General features: G+C 43.1%; 1 protein-coding gene across 1 annotated transcript in view; it reads right to left on the bottom strand.

Moving 5' to 3' along the window:
- foxo (forkhead box, sub-group O) overlaps positions 1-17,483 on the bottom strand; it is a 697,892-nt gene that overhangs the window by 2,006 nt on the left and 678,403 nt on the right. Inside the window, exons 2-5 of the mRNA XM_080273705.1 lie at positions 13,745-13,936; positions 8,721-8,936; positions 4,864-5,118; positions 3,532-3,696 (exon numbers count right to left, since the gene is read on the bottom strand). Coding sequence (XP_080129831.1) covers positions 3,532-3,696; positions 4,864-5,118; positions 8,721-8,936; positions 13,745-13,936 — 828 coding nt within the window. The remainder of the gene's footprint in view (positions 1-3,531; positions 3,697-4,863; positions 5,119-8,720; positions 8,937-13,744; positions 13,937-17,483) is intronic.

Here is a 17,483-nt window from a genome sequence, read left to right as displayed (position 1 = left end):
CATCCCCAGCCGTCTCTGGGCGAACTCTCTCCAAATCAATCTCTGGCAAACTAAGAGTATAAAGTGACAAACATCTTCCTGGCAAGATTTGGAACTAGCAGCTGTCATGGGAAGGAATTCATGGATGGTATCGGTAGCATAATCCCGAAGTCTATTGTTATTCGGCACTAGGAGAAATTAGAAGCAATCAGGGCACACAGTGAGTGCGGGGGTGTATGGGGGGTGGGGCCTAGTCGGCTATCCCAGCACAATTAAATAAAACTAATTTAACGGGTAATTTGCTCCGTTTGTGGGCAGATATAGTAGGTTACGTTAGGCTGGCTTAGGTTAGATTAGTGACTAGTCACTAACCTAACCTAACCTAACCTAATCTAACCCAACCCAACCCAACCTAACCTAATCTAACCTAACCCAACCCAACCTAATCTAACCTAACCTAATCTAACCCAACCCAACCCAACCTAACCTAATCCAACTCAACCCAACCTAACCTAATCCAACTCAACCCAACCTAACCCAGCCTAGCCTAAACTACTAGATCTGCCCACAAAAGGAGCAAGTTACTCGTTAAACTAGTTTTCTTTTCTTGTGTGGGGATAGCTGACTAGACCCGCACTCACGCAGCGTGCGCTGACTGGTTCTAATTTCCCGGAGTGCCGAATGGCAATACTGTAGACATCGGCAATATGTGTACCGGTAAAGTCACAGCTGTGTGAGCAACTGAGTGAATGGCGATGAAAAAGCCGAGTGACAAAGTGTGGGTGAGTATTTATGAGATCTTTGCTGAAAGGCCATGGTGCGGTTGAGGCAATGAATGGGTGACTAATGGTTGGGTGATTAAACTGCTGATTGACCTGAAATTTATACAATGTGGACATAGACAGACAATTACTTGTTTTCATATAGTATGCAGGAGTATACGTATTTTTATAGTTCACACTGTATACTGTTGCCATTAGAGATAATGATTTATGGATGCAAATCTTGGTACGGTACTACCTATATTATGATTAATAAAAATACAATAACTACTGTACATAATGCAAAATAAATATTTGAACAATGCTAATCCGACAGAGTAGCCTACAGCAGAGCTTACAGTGTTGATCACTTACACTCTGACAAGTCAACTATTCTTATGAACTAAACTGCATTTTTCAGCAACACTGTAACCTTACATAATTTTAGTCTGTAATACTCTGTGTTGGTAATGGCAGTGTTTGTTTATTATACATCGGTCACAGCAATTAATATGGACAATGTCTGGACGCTTGAAGTTAACTCATCCATGTTAATTTGATATGCCTGAGCCAATAACATTTCTAAAAGCCTGCATATTAAAGTCAATGTTTGTGCTAAGACTCACATCTTCAATACACTTATCAGCCCAGACAGTAATAACTTGCGTGCGTGTGTGTGTGTGTGTGTGTGTGTGTGTGTGTGTGTGTGTGTGTGTGTGTGTGTGTGTGTGTGTGTGTGTGTGTGTGTGTGTGTGTGTGTGAGAGAGAGAGAGAGAGAGAGAGAGAGAGAGTAGAAGGTAGGTAGTGAATGAAAACGTTTGCATGAAAGCGTTTGCATCATCTCTGCGTGAATGGGTGAATATTTAGGTGTGTATATGCGTATGGATTTATGAGAGTCGGTGCTAATAATTATGTTGGCACTTGCGTGTATTTACTGTGCATAAAGGAGGGAATGGTTGTGAATGCATGGTTTATATCTATCTGTGTATCTATCTATCTATCTATCTGTCTGTCTATCTTTATATACAGGTACACCACCAATTTTCCGGCACCCTTGGTTCCAGAGCCTTGGCGGATGAACCATTTTGCCGGGCTAACCGAGGCCACACATGCCACATACAATAAGTAAGCAGGGGCCAATGAAGGTCACGTATAAATGTTCAGCAATACTCGTACACATCTGACCCACTCTCCTTCTGTGTAATCACACTCATGTTCTAATTTTAAAGTCCTTTATGGAACAACTGAGCCTGGTTCGTTACCAAGCTGCCTGACAAGTACACTCCATCCGACGCTATCGAAACCATTCCATCATTTCTCGATCATGCTCGGTACCCTTACCATCTTTCATAGTTTTCCTGGTGTTCATCTGCTTCTTCGAATCAGTCTGCATAGAATTTCAGTAATGTTTCCTTTGTTTCTTTATATCATATGCAGCTGACGAACCACCCCCACCACATGTGTCAAACAACGTCTGCAGAGGAACATCTTATCCTGCTTTATTGTCTTTGTTTTTAGCAATATAAAAGTGTCTTACTGCATTCAATCCCCCAAACAGCTGTTAATACATCATTGTGACCTAGACAGGTGAGTGAAAATACTGGTATACGTGAAGATAGGGACGGTCAGCGCCGTCGGTCCCTGGTTAGCTACGTATAGGCTTCTATGGTAATGGCGCTCTTTATAGCCACTGCCTTTACGTGCAAACAGTCCTGAAACGGTGTATACATTGCTGATCGAGCCCCTCCAGTTTTTAGAGCACTAGGCAAAAGAGTGAGTGCAAACTTGTAAGCCCTGACCCAATTAACATTTATTCCCATTTCTTACTTTATTTGGTTACTGAGAGGTTTCGTCATTACGGCGTTTGGTGGAGCAAGCAACTACGATCAAGTGAGTTTGTTCTGGAATGGAATGGTGTTTACGCCTGACGCCATCACTGACACTTTCATTTTCTTTTAAGTCACTGCTAGGATTAAATGTAAGTAAAATGAGATAAGAATCACCCAAAATACAGGGATCTCCACAAAGACATGCAATGTAAGCAATCCAAGTGAGCACACGCTACACTCAACACTTCCGAGGCCACTCGGTAATGTAGGCTGACAGGCGCGGAATTTCAAGTGTATTCTCGTACTTTTGTCTGGATTAAAAGATGCCAGACCATCCGATTCCGGAAAATTAATGTTGTACCTGTATGCGAATATATATATATATATATATATATATATATATATATATATATATATATATATATATATATATATATATATACTGTGTATTTATAAATGGACTGGTGTAAATGAATAAAATGTACAGGTATGGATAAACTGCACTACTGTATATAAATACGTGTGTGTGTGGTAAATGTCTAGAGAGAAAATGGACACGTGAGTACTGTGATGAATTTGAACTTACGTGCGATTGTAGACTGACGCATAGACAGACACTGACAGACGGCTGGATGAGATAGATTAGATAGGCATGAGCGCTCAGATAACTCATATCTTTTTTTTTTTTTTTTTTTTTTTTTTTTTTAGCTCACTGGAGACTAGTGGATGAGGATGACAAAGGCTGAGTAAACGTAATTCTGGATTACTGGCTGAAAAGTCCAACATGTATAGAGCATGAACTAGTTTTGTTAACACATACTGGGCGAGTGAGGGTATGGGAACGATCGTCACACTGCGAAATAGCACCCTAACCCCGTCCGCACATGCAGAGATATGTCTGTTTTCTCAATGTTGCAAGTTCGATAAAAATTTCGCACATGCTTCAACAGCCACGGACGTACCTGTAAGTTAGTGAGTGAGTAGCTATTGTGAAGGTGTGGGCGGGTAGGTGTGGTCATCTTCTCCTGATGGGCGGCGGGCGGGTGGGCGGTGGGTGTGTGCGGGAAGGGTGGGCCATGCGGTGGGTGAGGGCCGAAACGGTGGAAGTCGTCGAAAGGACTAAACGCCTGCGGGGGAAAAGAAATATTGGACCATGAAAGCTACAAAACCCACACCAAAGCAATGCTGACACCCGTCTAAAAACCACAGCTGCTGTTCGCTCTCTCTCTCTCTTTCTCTCTCTCACACACACACGAGAGAGAGAGAGAGAGAGAGAGAGAGAGAGAGAGAGAGAGAGAGAGAGAGAGAGAGAAGTTATCGTCCGAAAGTTTGATGAATATGTCAGAGAAAAAAATGAAGCATCTAAAGGACAAATTAGTGGAGACAGAGAATCATAGCAGAAAATAAGAAAGTCTGGTTCTTCTATCACTAATTTCTTCAAGAAGGGACTGCGTATATCAGATATTCGTTCTACGATGTTTGGTGGAAAAATATCTGCCTGGAGAAAGCATCTGACAGACACTGAGCGAACAAGGAGATGAAAATATATGGAGTAGGTGGGAGACTGCTGAAGGCTATCAAGAGTATGTACGAGGGTGGTGGAGCTCCAAGGTGTGTGGTGAGTGAACTCAAGAGAATTCTTTTATATGAATGCTGAACTGAAACAGGGATGTAGCCTATAATGTTCTCGTGGTTGTTAAGTCTGTTTATGGATGGAGTAATTACAGTGATATAAAGTAAGGTAGTGGATGTTGGAGTGTCTTTAGTGAGAGTGGGTAGGCTTTGGCAACTGTCCGTGCTGTTGTTTGCTGACGATACTGTATCGGTAAGTACAGTTGCAAGGCTTAGTGAAAGAGTGTGGCAATGTGTGTAAAAAACGAAACCTTAAAGTATATGTATATAAGAGTCATGATATGATCTTTGGGAGCAATGAAGTTACAGAATGCACTGTGAGGCTGGATAGTCGGGAAAAGGAGAATGCGAGTCCTTTAAGTATTTAGGAAGTGTGATGAGTACGGATGAAAGTTTAGAGGACGAAGGGCACGAAGGAATACGACAGGGAAGAAGGTTGCTGGCTCAATGAAAGCAGTTACAAAGAATAGCGGAGCGAGTATGGAAGAAGAAGAAGAAGAAAAAAAAAAAGACGCTACATGACAGTACTGTGATCCCTACTCCAACGTATGTAAGTGAAACTTGGACGTTCATTATTTCTGCACAGCTAATCGTACATTATTCCTCTGTGTTACCTGACCTGTGTGATCAGCTGAAGAAACTGCACTGCCTGCTGAAGTTACCTGCGGGTGATGGGGATGGTGGTGGGGGAGGAAGCCGTTCATGTGCTGGTTGGGAGGACCGTGAGGGGAGAGCTTCATGCAGTCCGGAGGGTTAGGGGGTCGAGCCCAGGAGTCTGCGGGACCTAGCTTCAGGCCCTCACCCATGGAGTCTATCAGCTGGTCGGCGTAACGCTCGTGGGCGTGGGGGTGGGGGTGGGCATGGTGGGGCCAGTACTCCCCGCCCCACCCGCCCATGCCGGGAGACATGGGCGGCACCTGAGGAAGGCAAGAGGATATTTAATCTTTCCAAGTTTGGGCACATTGGCTCTGGTAATGACATTCTCTTATTTACGAAGTTTAGTATGCAAACTTTCTCGTTTGTCACGATAATTGTTGTTTCGGTTAAAAAACGAAATTTGACAGTGGAGTTTGTTAAATAATTTGTCATACGGTGACTGAAATAAAATATGCAGTTCTGGATATCATTCTTAGGCACCGTCTCCAGACTTCCTACAACAGCAATGCCACAAGCAGAACTACTATCATTGCCACTCTACTCCTGAACCTGACTCTAAATTAAATCAGGGCACACCATAAATGTGTTAGTATTTCCTGATGGCAATCGCCGTTGCTTGACGGCCTTGCTGTCATTTAAATATTTCCACTGTGACTAATTGGATAAAACTTAAGTCTTGGCTGTGTGGTGGCTGCTGGAAGTGATAACAAGATATGCATGTGAAGTGCTTTTAAAGATATATACAAGTAAAAATAATTTTATTTTTTTATTTTTTTGTACGTATTATCACAGGGGTTGGTCTCTATAACGATAAGTCATCTAACATATGAATGGCAGAAGCTCAGACATCCATTGTTAACACCATCAAGGGCATTTCTCGGGATCTGATATTTGTTTGAATTTTGACGTGTTGCAGTCTCAGATTCTTGACACTGACTATTATCCACACATATGGCAGATTCAGTACACGAAGCCCATAGTTTAATTCCACGTGTTCTTAATGAATGCTTTCATTTACAAATTAACCCCTCCCCCCTTTTTTTTTTTTAATTCAGAGTCGAAGCGAGCATTTTTTTCCATCTGACAGTACCTACCACTATTGTGCATGATCTGCAAAAGGTTTTTGTGCACCAGTGAAACTGGCTTAGCAGAAATATACCTTGCCACCCCCAGTGGCCATTCCAAAATCCGATGTAATACTCTAGACCCTCTTACTGAGTTCTCCTTGGTTCACCCCATCATTGGTTTAGTCATTCCTCGGACACCCCATTTTAAAAATCCTAACTATTCTCCTGCCTGTAAGTCGTATATCTGTTTACCTCACATGTATAATCCAGTGACATACCCTCACCTGCCATTCTCCCTGAACTTCACAGTGAGTCGTACACATAAAAAACCTGACCTGTGACACTCCGATCTGACCTGTGAATCACCCTATTACATCCTCTTATCTGTGACTCTCTGGGATAACCTGTGACCCTCTAACATGATCTGTGACTCTCTAACCTTACCTGTGACTCACCTTCACAGTGAGTTTTACAGTGATATACCCTGACGCGATTCCAGTCTGACCTGTGCCTTGACTATGACCTTTACTCGTACTGTGAGTCGCGCGAGGCATGGAGGAAGCTGAGGGACGGAAGAAAGAGTTACCGTATATGAAGAGAGGAAGAGAAAGGCGAAAAGATTAGTAAGAGAGAGTAAGAAGAGAGTGAGGAATCTGGAAGGAATTTGTGTGAAAAGAGGAGGGATTGTAAGTAAATGTCCTGGAAGGATGTAAAGAAAGTGAGAGTTAGACAGGGTGATAAAGAAGTTAGTAGGGGAGTGAAAGATAAAAATGGTAGATTGATAGTGGAGATGGGAGAAAAGGTGGGCAGATGGAGAGGACACTTTAAGGAACTGTTAGATGCAGAGAATGAATGTAATGCGAGTAAAGTGGCTGGGGACTGGCTGGGAGAAGAGGGGAGGTGAGAAGGGATGAAGAGATCAGTAGGATGGAAGTTGCGGAAGCAATGAAGAAAATCAAAATGGGGAAAGCCCCAGGAACTGATGGAGTGTGTGGTGAAATGCTGAAGCATGGGAGAGACAGCAGAATGAATATGGAAGAGGTGCAGATTGGCATGGGAGGAAGGTAGATTCCCGGAGGATTGGAAGTCAGGTATAATTATTCCCTTGTACAGAGGAAAGGGAAAAAGAAGTGTGTGGTAATCATAGGGGCATTTGTCTTCTTAGTGTAATAAGAAAAGTATTTGGTAGGATATTTACTGAGGTAGGGAAATAACAAAGGCATTAGTTGGAGAAGAACTGGGAGGCTTTAGGAAGAGAAGAGGTTGTGTAGGTCAGATACTCATCCTCAGGTGTTTAGTGGAAAAGTTTCTAGAGAAGAGTCAGAAGTTCTATGCAGCGTTCATGGATTTGGAGAAAGCAGATGACAGAGTGGAGTGACAAGGCATGAGTAAAATATTAAGAATATATGGAGTAAACAGGAATTTGTTGAATGCCGTGATGAGTATGTATGAGGGTGCTAAGGCTGGAAGGCGTGTGGATAAACAACTGAGTGAATTTTCCTATCTGAACGTTGGATTGAAACAGGGATGTGTCATGTCCCCATGATTGTTCAATCTGTATATGGATGGGGTTATAAAAGAAGTACAGGGTAGGGCAGTGGATGCTGAAGCAGCCCTAATGCGAGAGGGCAGGTTTGGAGACTTCCTGTACTGTTCTTTGCATTTCATTCTGTGTTGTTAAGTGAAGATGAAGAGAATTGCAAGGCTTAGTGAATGAGTTTGGGAGAGTGAGTACCAAACGGAATCTAAAGGTGACTGTAGGGAAGAGTAAAGTTATGGCTTTGAGGGAAATGAAGTAAATGAATATACATTGCGGCTGGATGACGAGGAAATGGAAAATGTGAGTGCATCAGAGTACTTGGGAAGTGTGATGAGTAACGATGGAAGTTTGGAGGATGAAATGCTTGAAAGGGTACAACAAGAAAGAAAGTTTGCTTGTTCTTTGAAAACAGTGAAAAGAAATAGGCAAGTGAGCATGGAAGCAAAAAAGTCGTTGCATGATAGTATTGTGATTCTAAATTTAACATACGGAAGTGAAGCGCGGACCTTGTTGGAAGGACACAAGTCAAGAGTGAGAACAGTGGAAATGAGTTATTTGAGTGGAGCATGTGGAGTTATATGGAGAGACAGTCTGACAAATGAGGAAGTGAAGGAGCGTTGTGGTGGGCATGTGGATGTAATAGAAAGCGTTAGGAGAATTACACTATGTGGTTTGGCCATGTGGAGAGGATGGAGAGGGAGAGACTAACGACGAGAGTGTATCTGAATGAGGTGGAGGATGTGAGAGGGAGGGGGAGGCCGAGGATGAGATGGAGGGATGGAGTGGAGAGGTATATGAGAGAGGGGGTATATGAGAGTGGGGTGTGTGAGCTGAGGGGAGGGCAGTGAAATGACGCGGCGGGGGACAGAGCAACATGGAGGCGATTTGCCTGTGGCCACCCCTTACGGGACTGAGGCGTTTGGCAATAGATAGATAGTGATTCCTGCCTGACCTCTGACCTGACTGACCTTTACACGTACTGTGCTATGAATCGAGCAATGGCATTACCTGACTCGTGACACACACACACACACACACACACACACACACACACACACACACACACACAGACACAGAAACAGACAGACAGACAGACAGACAGACAGACACACACACACACACACACACACACACACACACACATTCCTTCCATCCCCCCCCCCCTCTTTCACCAATTCAGGGAGATACCACACGAGTAGGCTACGTAATTTAACGAACTTCAGCCGTGAACGTTACCCCCCAGTCTCGTTCTAACCTGCGAGTCGTGCATATCTGACTCCATGGCGGGGATGGGCGAGAGTCTGCCGGAGGAGGAGGCGTTGGAGGAGGCACGGGGTCGGTAGTCTGGCGGTGAGAGCTGGCTGTAGGCGGGGTGGATGGGGTGGCCGTGGGGGGAGTCGGGGTACAGGTCCAAGCTTTCACTGAGGGACGACGAGGGCGACGGTGTGGTGTCCAGGCCGTTCCTCAGCGTCTGTAGGGACATCGCGGGATCCACAGGTTACACACACAGTATGGGATTAGTGTGGGAGTTTGCTTATGTGGTTTAGCACCTTTACACTTCATATTATTATTATTACTGTTAACAACAACAATAATGGTAGTAGTAGTATTAGTAGTAGTAGTAGTTGTAGTAGTAGCACTAGCAGTAGTAGTAGCAGTAGTAGTAGTAGTAGTAGTAGTAGTAGTAGTAGTAGTAGTAGTAGTAATAATAATAATAATAATAATAATAATAATAATAATAATAAAAATAATAATAATAATAACAATAATGATAATAATAATAATAATAATAATAATTATAATAACAACAACAATAATAATCATCATCATCATCATCATCAGGAGCGTTGGGGTCCGGGGCTTGGCTACTAAGTCCCAGCATTTGAAGCAAGGGTGATCAGCTACTCAACATTTAAGGCATGAGTGACCAGCTTCATCCGTCCCTGAGTGGTATTATGAGAGCCAGAAACACCAACCATATTCCTCCAACGAAAATCCTTACAGACTCTATCCAGCTGGAGCTCCATAACCTGCCGGCACATAGGAGTACCCACTGTTCTGCTCTCCTGAGTAACAGTAAACTGTTTACCACAGTTGGGCGGTTAACCATGTGTCTTATCTTTGGGGTCAGTGGAGAAAGAAAACTGCTCCGGTATTCCCTGACGGCCGCTCAGACTGGGAAGTGGATGGTGTGGATCAAGGATCCCTAAAAACGGTTCCAGTGGCCAGAGGCCTTGCAGTATGCAATGTGGAGAATGAGAATGAAGAATGTCAAACAGTGGGAATGGTTTTTTTTTTCAGGAAGATACGACGTGATGGCGTTGTGCGAGACAAAGATTTGGGCAGTCTGGTTCACACACACACACACACACACACACACACACACACACACACACACACGCTGACTCAGTGGTAACATTCTCGCTCGCCATCTGGTGGACGGGAGTTCGCGCCTCGCTCAGGTTGCGAAAAGTTTCACTGACGAAGTGGGTGGTTACTGTTCCCCTTGGGCAAGGGGACGAGTGTGTGCGTGTGTGAAGGTCACAGCCTTGCCCTTAGATCGGACTATATGAGCTCTCAGCTCCCTTCCGGGAGGGTAAAAGCTGACGATCACGACCATCAAGTGATCCTGACCGACCCGGTGAATTAAACACACACACACACACACACACACACACACACCTATCGTTCTCCCGCGTCATCAATACCCTCAGCTCCTGCAGCTTTTCACCGTAAACCTCTGGCCTTCCCCGAATCCTGAGGGTTGTCTGATGGTGGGATAGGACTGAGATCTCAGCGACACACCAGGTCACCACACACTAGCGTACTTTTTTTCATGTTTTGATAGTAGAACGCCGTGAATTGTTCAAATGGAAAAATCATACATTTTTATTTCATCCCAAGCTCAAATTTACTATGTTCCCTACTCAGACTATAGGCATCTTTCCCAATATTTCTTTACTACTTTCACCTGACCATGCATGGCTGTAGGTGTCCTCCCTTGCAACATGCAGTACACTGCCGGACCCACTAGGCATCCTCTCTATCTCTAGTAACATCCCTCCCTCCCCTCATGTCCAGTTACTGTTCTCCAGCTGTGAATGAAACTGTTCTCCAGGTATCTTATCAATAAACAATGGGACAGTCATCTCATCAAACCTTATCCAACATAATTCACAGACTCTCCTCCTGCCTTTTCCATTGCTTAAATGAAATCTTCTTGATATTTCCAGACGATTTTATTTTTAATGAACTATTTTAACACTGAAGAAATCAGTTACATCCTTCACTAACATTTTCACTACATGAGATCACACTCCAAACTTTAAAAAACCGTCTAGAGGTTGCAAAACGAAGACAAACACGTCCTCGAAGTGAAAGGGCCAAGCGACTTGGAAATTCAAAAGAAAATCGCTGACTGAGCAATTGCAGACTTTGGCATCAGCTCACCAAGGCCGGGCAGCCTCTAAAAACTCGAATGTCACCCTTAATCTAAATGTCGTTCAGGATCTGAATCTGAATCAGTTGCAAGTTATCTTCATAAGTTTAAAAAATCGGCTGCATTGGTGCACTGTATCCCCTAAATTATTAACAAACGATTTATTGCCATGCAGATTTCTAGACTGTAGTGCCCTGCATACATAGTAATATCATTAAATTTTATAGCGCACGAAAAGGAAATTGCCTCTCGAAGGCATATTACTTAATGTCTGCAAAAAGTATTGGCCACGTTGGTACCCACTCAAGCAACCATGCTATCACAGAAAACATTCGAGTCAAGATAATTAATTTAAAATGTAAACCTGTTCTTACACATCACTAATACTCCCTCTTCACTTACCCGAGGACGGAGCAAAAACAACTGACAAGTCACCAAGGGCGAGTAGAACTCATACTTAAAAAAAAAAGAAAAAAAAAAAAAATCCATTGTGATTATATAGCTGCAGACTGTCGGTCTGTGCGACTGTACATCTTTCACTGACAGCATAAAATACCGCACTATGTCTGCTCGTACATCAGTGTGGCATGGATATTCAGGGTGCGTTGCATTTGTCGTTACGTTTCCATCTGGGTAAAAGGGGAAGAAATGTTGAGGGTCCTCCTTCCAGATTACACGACATGTCAAATCCCGTCCTTAGATAGAGACAAAAAAGTGTCACCACCGTAGCAGTTTTACAAGAAACTCTGAAAACTATTACCCAATGACGCCTTTTGTAGTGTCGGTTACTGGCTACTCTCATCACTTATACTTCACATTTCTGTTTACATATACTCATTCCTACATTTTCAACCTCTTTCTAAAATAGTTTTCTTGCTTTTACGTTGATCTCATTAATTTTCTTCCACGATTATCATTTATAAATTTTTACAAATCTTTATATACTAATACCTTTTCACACTTAACACACTCACCATCTTACTCATCCACACACACCTATTTACTCGTATCTTAGCCTCTAAGGGGAAAAGGGACCCCTCCTCACCGCAACACATCGCACGAGGGTCTACTGCGCAATGCAATCCAGCGACATTCGCAGCAGGGCCAGACAGCCGAGTTGGTTTACCCCTGTCACATCATAATGGACTCTCATTATATTTCCTCACTATTTCATTTGAACTCCATTCATGTATCCACTCCAACCGCTTCTTCCTTTTTCTTCCACTGCTTTCGCCATCTGTCTTCCACCGCACTGTTCCATACTTACCAGACACTCTTGCAACACTACAAATAGCTTTAACACACCCAACCAAACAGTCTTTGAATGCACTCCACACTCTCTTTGCTCCCACTTAACTGACTCTCCTTCACTACCTTTAATCTGTCACTGCTTTTGTTCTCCGTTTCTCCACTCTTTTTTTTTTTTTTTTCCTTATCCACTCCGATTACTAATCTTGCCCTTTACCCTCTAAGCTACCCTGAAATTCATCCTGCGTACCAGTTACATGACCAGGCCTATCTCCTCACAATCTTTTTTTCTTCCTCGCTCCCACATATCTTTCATGTCGGTATGTCACCAACTATCCCAAGTAGCTTTGTAGTCTACAGGCACATAATCAACCAGGCTTTTTTCAGCGTTCCCTCCAGTCTTTCTGCATCACTTATGATTCCGTGATTCTTTGTGTCAGACATATGAATGATAGGTGTGTATCCTCTCCTAATACGTCCTTCAGTTGCAGTCCGATACCATTCGTCCATGGCAATCCAAAACGACCCATTATATCATTTGCAGGTTTCAGGACAGAGCCCCCATTAAGATTTACCAAGTATATGTGCTGTCATTACATATACATACATACATACATATATATATATATATATATATATATATATATATATATATATATATATATATATATATATATATATATATCAGCCATTGCAAGTCCGCTACTGAACAAAGGCCTCACACAACTTTTTCCACGAATTACTTGACAGGACAAATTTCTGCCACGCTTTACCTACTTCTCTGTCTCGTCTCTTCACCTCCTGGCCGGCCTTTTTCTGTTAGGTTTATTCTCTTGGAGTCCGCACAGAGTCCAGTCAGTCAGCTTCTTGGTCCATCGGTTCTCCCTTATTTTTGCTACATGACCTGCCCACATCCTTTTCTGTTCTTTTACAACTTCTATAATGTCTATGACTCTACTCAAAACCCCCACAATGGAGCAACTAAACCAAATTAACCTTCATGTTCGAACATAGACTCAATTATGTATTAATAGCTACATAGATTTCAGGCCTATACTTTTCTGTTAATAATATTTCTCCTACTAATGCATCCTATGAAATGCTGAATTCTGTTTACACCTGAAATTCATTACAGGAAAATGGGTGGTCATGAATTAATGAGCACACTCTAATAGCTGAAAATGCTATCTGGTGCAAATATTCATTTTGGGGGTTTTGAGCAGAGTTCGAACATTTAGGCTGAGTTGGTTTCATCGCTTCTGTCAGGGGCTGAGTAAGTTACTTGGGTCTTTTCTGAGAGGGTCTTGGTATTTCACTCTGAGCTTTGTAACTGGGTGGAGGAATGTTTTTGCTTTAATCGGATTTACTTACTATAATAAAAAAAAAAAAAATGTCATGCTGACATTGTCGGACAACATACATTAAGTACCTGATGATGGCCTGATGCACCCCGAAAATTCGTAATACATTATTGTTTACCAGACCATTTTCCATCGTTTTACTACTTCTACATATACATACAGTGTGTGTGTGTGTGTGTGATTTACGCGAGCCTTTACGTTAAAACCCTGACCACCTGGCGACGTTCTTACCTCCAGTTTCTTCTTCACCCTTCCCCTCCTGTTCTTCTCGCAGCGGCCGCCCTCCATCGTGTTGGCTCTGCGTCTGGTGGACTTGCCGGGCTTGGCGTCGGGGTTGAGGACCCACCAGGAGCTCTTGCCAGTGCCCTCATTCTGCACCCGCATAAACCGGTTGTGCAGGGACAGGTTGTGGCGGATCGAGTTCTGCCGGATGAAAGAGAAAACGATTTTTTATAAATCAACGGAAAATGAGAATAACAGTGAACACAGAATTAATATTACTGCTACTACAACCACTGCTACCACTACAACTACTTCTACTACTACTGCTAATAATAATAATTAATAATAATAAATAATAATAATAATAACAATAATAATATTCCCAACGTAATAATAAACATAATAAACATAAACATAATAATAATAATAATAATAATAATAATAATAATAATAATATTATTATTATTATTATCATTATTATTATTATTATAATAATAATAATAATAATTATTATTATTATCATCCAATCATCATCTAATCCGGTGTGGCCCCATGAGGAGCGTAGGAGATGATGATGATGATGATGATGATGATGATGATGATGATGATGATGATGATGATGATGATGATGATGATGGTGATGATGATGATTATCATGATGGCGATGATGATGATCATGATTTAAGAACTTATGGCACACGGTAACAAGTGGTAGGAGGGAGTGACATGTTGTGGGGCCTCCTGGGGCAGGAAGAGATGAAATACTGACAAAGGACTGTCTTCGGAAAGGGAAGTCTAAAACTGGGCTGCGAAAGGGAGAGAGGAGTGTAGTTAAGCGATAAATAGCCTAATGGAAGGAAAGAAATGTGTGTGTGTGTGTGTGTGTGTGTGTGTGTGTGTGTGTGTGTGTGTGTGTGTGTGTGTGTGTGTGTGTGTGTGTGTGTGTGTGTGTGTGTGTGTGTGTGTGTGTGTGCGTAGTGGGCATAAGGGAAATAGAATAATACAGACACGTCAGAAGTGCTGGGAGTAGCGAGAGGGTGGAAGGAAAAACGAGTATGGAAGGCGAAGGTAACAAAGGAGAGGGGAACAGACGGAGGAAGACACAGTGAGGCCGAAAATGGGTGAAATGTGGAGTACATGAGAGAGAAAAGCGCTAGCAGGGGCATGGATGGCAGGGCGGTACGGTGTGGGCAGTGCATGGCTGGAGCAATGGAATGAGGGCAGGAGTGGTAGGGCAATGGAATGAGGGCAGCGATGGTAGAGCAATGGAATGAGGGCAGGGGTGGTGGGGCAATGGAATGAGGGCAGGGGTGGTGGGGTAATGGAATGAGGGCAGGGGTGGTAGGGCTACGGAATGAGGGCAGAGGTGGTAGGGCAATGGAATGAGGGCAGGGGTGGTAGGGAAATGGAATGAGGGCAGGGGTGGTAGGGCAATGGAATGAAGCCAGGGGTGGTAGGACAGTGCGGTGAGTGTAGGGATAGTAGGGCGGTGTGGTGAGGGCAGGGGTGGCCGGGGAAGGTACGGTAAGGATGGAGGTGATGTAGGCAGGAGTGGCAGGGGAGTGATGGTATGGATAGGATGGTGGGGGAGGGGTGGCTGGGGCAGGGGTTGTAGAGATAGGGTGCAGTTTTAGCCGGATTGCGTATAGGGCATGTATAAAGGGAGACTGAGTGAAGAGGGAAACTTGTATAAAGAGACAAACCCGAGGCACTTCACTACCCCACCATTTACTCCACCTCATTACGGAGGATGATTGAGACTAATTAGGCAACAAGTCCTTCCCTGCCGGCCTCGTTAATAATAGGTCTTTCCAGAAAAGACTACGATGTTGAAGGAAAGGTCTGAGTTGACGAGCATGGTTAACTAAGCCTCTTATTCCGGGGAATAATGGACGAGGAATTCTTCATTAAAGCACAGTATCCCCTTCAGAATGATGACATCTTTATAACCCGTGCCATTGAGTGCAGTGCGTGATGACTTACTTGCTGTCGTTGATCAACAACATTATCACATAAACACGGGCCAATGATTAACGCCCATCTTCACAGAGTGTACTACCTCCGTCACTTTTCCACCGAAAAGTGAAGTGGGTAAGATCCAGAAACAGGAAAACGAAGCATAAATGTAGATCTATCAACAAAGTGTCCAGCAAAATAGGCAAAACATTCATTTACTCATCATGCATGCCTTCGAAATCCTAGGCTTCACCTCAGTATGCACATCGCATCATATGACCGGCACACAACACACTGCTGTCGGTGAGGACGACACCAGACTGATAACGATTAGCGATCAGAGAGTGTTGGAGGTGTCAGAAATGACGGTGAATAGTAAACACAGCTACGACAGACACTGCTGAACACCGTACGAGTCACCCACTATCTATTGTACTCTCTCTCTCTCTTTCTCATTTTTATTCATCTGTTTCTCGGTAATATGTTTTCTCCCTTTTTCCGCTGGTTCACCTACTGAGGGTGAAATGTGTTAACTTTCTGGTATACTCAGTTCACTTTCATTTGGCCCAGATTGTAGACTTTTTACTGGTTACTGCACGCAGGTCAGTGACAGAAAAAAACTGCTACGGCTCTACGTCTTTCCACAGGGCATCCTCGTGACTGGCACCATACTGCAGCATTAGTCTATTGTTACAGTTCTGCATTGAAGATGGAGAGACGGCAATTTTAGGCCAGGTTAAAGTGAAAAAAGTGTAGTGAGAGGGTTGGACTGATAACACTATAGTGATTTTATTCTTGACGCCGCGAGAAGAATTTTCCATCACTCTCGTCAGATGATTATACTCCTGTTACCACTAAACGACTTTATTGCTGCCATACACTATTTCATGATTTTTACCATCAAAAGATTTTGTTAGTCAAACGATATTATCACTGCTACCGCCAGACAGTATTATAATCTTGCTACCTACACACCATGAAGGAGGAGGAAAAAAACCACAGTGAGAAATAACGAAAGTAAAGACCGACAGACTGAGGGTGTATGAGGAGAGGAGGCAGAGCAGCGTGGGGGAGAGGGAAGTGCATGCAAGAGTACTAAACAGGGGAATAAAAGGAAGGAAGAATGGATACAGGATAAAAAGGAGAGGTAGAGAAAAATATGAGAGTATATGAGAAGGCGGTATATACTGATGAAGCACAAAGCTTGGGAGAGATAAGTAATAAAAGAGTAATGAGTAGGGGTAACAGAGGAAGAAGTTATCAGGGAAATGAAAACAAGACGAGAAGGGGAACTGTAGAAGAAAGTATGGAAGTATAACAGTATCTTGTACCACGGGCTACAGTCCACAGGCGGCCACATTTGATTGTACAAGCGGTCTTGAACCCCACCACATTCCACACTACGGGATTCTGAGAAGGTTGCATTGTGTTACCATGGCAACCCCTGGATTCACTCGCTACACACACTCTCGATGTCTGGATATAAAAACGGATAAACCCTCTGAACCCGGGAACGTCATTTGTCTATATTTTATTCTTACTACAACCAGACGGGAAAATCCTAGCAGTGGAAGGGTTAATGGAGATTACAGTTTTGTATATTTGACACTATCATTAAAAAAAAAAAAATCCAGACCTGAGCAAAACTGTTTGGAGAGAGCAAGAATTATAAAAAAAAATCGTAGTGAAGGGATTTATATTAAAATGTTGCGTACCCAAAAGACTGTCATGGTTACTGTGTAAGGTACTTACGGACACCTCCTCCCCCCACTTTTTTTTTCCCTCCGACTAC

This window comes from Coenobita brevimanus, chromosome 55 (assembly GCF_032717465.1).
Source record: "Coenobita brevimanus isolate Jiangsu-jjx chromosome 55, ASM3271746v2, whole genome shotgun sequence".
Lineage (NCBI taxonomy): Eukaryota > Metazoa > Arthropoda > Malacostraca > Decapoda > Coenobitidae > Coenobita > Coenobita brevimanus.
Note: the sequence above shows the minus strand (reverse complement) of the source record. Positions and strands in the feature narration are given on the sequence as shown.